This window comes from Calidris pugnax, unplaced genomic scaffold (genome assembly GCF_001431845.1).
Source record: "Calidris pugnax isolate Ruff unplaced genomic scaffold, ASM143184v1 scaffold337, whole genome shotgun sequence".
NCBI lineage: Eukaryota > Metazoa > Chordata > Aves > Charadriiformes > Scolopacidae > Calidris > Calidris pugnax.
This window is the reverse complement of record NW_015091098.1, coordinates 198,831-202,790: the sequence shown is the minus strand read 5'-3', so window position 1 is coordinate 202,790 and position 3,960 is coordinate 198,831. Positions and strand designations below refer to the sequence as shown.

Sequence of the window (3,960 nt, the reverse complement as noted above, 5' to 3'; positions counted from 1 at the left end):
CCCCCACCCCACTGAGCCCCGTCCCCCCGCAGAGCGGTGCCTGGAGGACCACGAGTCGGTGGTGGAGGTGCAGAGCTCCTGGCCCCCCGGCGCCGACAGCCGCTTCGTCTTCCGCAAGAACTTCGCCAAGTACGAGCTCTTCAAGAGCAACGCGGTACGTGGCCCCGAGGGGCAAAGCCAGGGGTCCCCCACAGGGTCCCTGAGCACCCCGTGGGTCGCCCCTGACCCCCCCTGTCCCCCCCAGCAGTCCCTCTTCCCCGAGGTGATGGTGTCCAGCTGTCTGGAGGCGAACAAGAGCATGGCACACTCCGAGCTCATCCAGGTACCGTGCCCGGCTGTGCCATGGGGACCCCACTGTCCCATGGGGGACCTCACCATGCCATGGGGGACCTCACTGTGCCATGGGGACACCACTCTGCCATGGGGTCACTGTTGTGCCATGGGGACCCCACCATGCCATGGGGACCTCACCATGCCATTGGGGACCCTCCTGTGCCATGGGGGACCTCACCATGCCATGGGAACTCCACCATGCCATGGGAACCTCACCATGCCATTGGGGACCCTCCTGTGCCATGGGGTCCCCACTGTGCCATGGGAGACCCTGCTGTGCCATGGGGAACCCCACCATCCCATCGTGACCTCACTGTGCCATGGGGACCCCACCGTGCCATGGGGGACCCTTCTGTGCCATGGGGGACCCCACCATGCCATGGGGACCTCACCATGCCATGGGGACCCCACTCTGCCATGGGGTCACTGTTGTGCCATGGGGACCCCACCATGCCATGGGGACCTCACCATGCCATTGGGGACCCTCCTGTGCCATGGGGTCCCCACTGTGCCATGGGAGACCCTGCTGTGCCATGGGGGACCCCACCATGCCATGGGGACCCCACCATGCCATGGGGACCCCACCATGCCATGGGGACCTCACCATGCCATTGGGGACCCTCCTGTGCCATGGGGTCCCCACTGTGCCATGGGAGACCCTGCTGTGCCATGGGGGACCCCACCATGCCATGGGGACCCCACCATGCCATGGAGATTCCACCATGCCATGGGGACCCCACCGTGCCATGGAGAGTCTACCATGCTGTGGGGGACCCCACTGTGCCATGGGGGACCCTGCTGTCCCCTGGGACCCCTCCGTGTCCCTCAACCCTCATCTCCCCCCAGAACTTCCTCAACTCTGGGAGCTGCCCCGAGGTCCAGGGCTTCCTGCACCTGCGGGAGGCCGGACGCAAGGTCTGGAAGCGCTTCTACTTCTCCCTGCGCCGCTCGGGGCTCTACTACTCCACCAAGGGCACCTCCAAGGTGAGGGGGGCAGGAGGGGGCACGGCTTGGGGGGTGGTACATGGGGACAAGTCCTGATGTTTCCCCCCCCACCCCAGGACCCCCGGCACCTCCAGTACTTCGCCGACCTCACCGAGTCCAACATCTACTACGTGACGCAGGGCAAGAAGCTCTATGGGACTCCCACCGAGTTCGGCTTCTGCATCAAGGTGGGGATGTCCCTGCCTGGCTGGGGGGTGTCCCAGTCCTTCCGTGTGCCCTCCCCTGCCAAGGGGTCTCTGTTCCCCCCCCCCGGTGATGGCTCTGCTCTCTCCCCACAGCCCTACAAGGTGCGGGGCGGTGTGAAGGGCCTGAAGCTGCTCTGCAGCGAGGACGAGCAGAGCCGGAGCTGCTGGATGGCGGCTTTTCGCCTCTTCAAGGTGGGGTCCGGTGCCACCGAGGTGTTACCAGCCCCGTGCTGTGCTGGGGGGGTGCTGGGGGGAGGCTTGAGGATGCTGGGGAGATGCTGGGAGGATGCTGGGGAGATTGCTGAGGGGGATGCTGGGAGGATGCTCGGACGATGCTGGTGGAAGGATGATGCTGGGAGGGTGTTGGGATGCTGCTGGTGGGATGATGTTGGGGTGATGCTGGGAGGATGCTGGTGGAAGAATGATGTTGGGGTGATGCTGGGAGGATGTTGGTGGAAGGATGATGCTGGGAGGGTGTTGGGATGCTGCTGGTGGGAGGATGATGTTGGGGGGATGCTGGGGGGATGCTGGGGAGATGCTGGGGGCATGCTAGAGAGATGCTGGGGGGATGCTGGGGAGATGCTCACCTCCCTGTGCTGGGGGGATGCTGGGGAGATGCTCACATCCCTGTGCTGGAAGATGCTGGGGAGATGCTGGGGGGATGCTTGGAGGGATGTCCCCATCCCTATACTAGAAAAGATGCAGGATGGGTGTCCCCGTCCCCGTGCGGGGTAGATGTAGCTGTCCCCTTGCCCACACTGGGTGGATGTGGAGGTCCCCATCCCCGTGCCAGGCAGGTGCTCCCCCACCCCGCTGTGGGACAGAGGCCCCACAGGTGTTCCCCCCACAACTCACGGGGCTGTTCCCCCCCCAGTACGGCATGCAGCTCTACCGCAACTACCAGCAGGCGCAGGCACGGCTGAACCAGCCCTCCTGGATTGGCCCCACACCCCTGGTGAGTGCCATCCCCCCCTCCTCACCCCCCCTGCAGCCCCTATCCCGTGGGGAGCCCCCCAGTCACCCCCTCTCCTCACCATCATCCGCAGCGGAGCGTCTCGGACAACGCGCTGGTGGCCATGGACTTCTCGGGGTGCACGGGGCGGGTGATCGAGAACCCCAACGAGGTGCTGACAGTGGCCCTGGAGGAGGCTCAGGCCTGGAGGGTGAGTTGGGGGTGCAGGGGTGCGAGGTGGTGGTGGGGTGGGGGGGCACCACCCCCAAACTTATCCTAAAGCCTGCTCCTTGCTTTGCACGGCCAGAAGAAGACGACGCACCGGTACAGCCTGCCGGCTGCCTGCCAGAGCTCCCCGCTCAGTGCAGGTGAGTAGCACCCAGATTTGGGGTCCCACCAGCTTGGGTCAAGGATCTGGGGGGGTTTCCTGCCCCAGGGCAGGTGTTCCCCCTGCATCACAAGGATCTGGGGGGGTTTCCTGCCCCAGGGGGGGTGTTCCCCCTGCATCATAAGGCTCCGGGGAGACCTTATAGCGGCCTTTCAATACCTGAAGGGTGCCTATAGAAGAGCTGGGGAGGGACTCTTTGCCAGGAAGGGTAATGATAGGACAAGGGGAAACGGTTTTAAATTGGAAGAAAAAAGATTCAGATTAGATCTCAGGAAGAAATTCTTTACTCTGAGGGTGGTGAGACACTGGAACAGGTTGCCCAGGGAAGTTGTGGCTGCCCCATCCCTGGAGGGGTTCAAGGCCAGGCTGGATGTGGCCTTGAGCAACCTGGTCTGGTGGGAGGTGTCCCTGCCCAGGGCAGGGGGGTTGGAACTAGATGATCCTTGAGGTCCCTTCCAACCCAAACCATTCTATGATTCTATGATTCCCTGCCCCAGGGGGGGGTTCCTGCCCCGGGCGGGGGTTCCCCCCACCCCTGATGCCCAATTTCCTGCAGCCATCCACCGCACCCAGCCCTGGTTCCACGGGCGCATCTCCCGGGAGGACACGCAGCAGCTCATCGGCCGGCAGGGCTTGGTGGACGGGTACGGGGACACCTTTGGGGGGGGTCTGGGGTCCCTGGGATTCATGGGGGGGGGGACATTAGAGCCCTGGGGGGTACATCACCCCGGGGGTTATAGGGGAGGTGATGCAGGACCCCTGGGAGATGGGGGGAGAGTTGCTGGGGGAACAAGGTGTCGAAGGGGGATTGGGACCCTCCAGGGGTGCAGGAGCGTGGGGTTGGGGGGGACACTACAGCCCCCCAGGGGGGTACAGAGCTCCTTGGGGAGGTACTGGGGACCCCAGGGGTGACACAGGGGTGGCAGAGGGGGCTGAGGGCCAGCAGTGACCCCCCCCCACCCCGGGTCTTGCAGTGTCTTCCTGGTGCGGGAGAGCCAGAGGAACCCCAAGGGCTTTGTCCTGTCCCTGTGCCACCTGCAGAGGGTCAAACACTATCTCATCCTGCCCGTGAGTGCCAGCGGCGGGGGGCTGCGGGG

General features: G+C 64.7%; 1 protein-coding gene across 1 annotated transcript; it reads left to right on the top strand.

The window, feature by feature from the left end:
* Window positions 1-37: 37 nt before the first annotated feature.
* On the top strand, window positions 38-3,958 carry GRB7 (growth factor receptor bound protein 7; the record flags this gene model as incomplete). The annotated part of the gene is made up of 10 exons (XM_014957910.1): window positions 38-154; window positions 248-322; window positions 1,180-1,317; window positions 1,395-1,505; window positions 1,617-1,715; window positions 2,398-2,478; window positions 2,570-2,686; window positions 2,783-2,843; window positions 3,420-3,507; window positions 3,838-3,958. Coding segments are annotated over exons 2-10 (873 nt in total), but the record flags the coding sequence as incomplete, so codon positions are not given.
* Window positions 3,959-3,960: the final 2 nt, after the last annotated feature.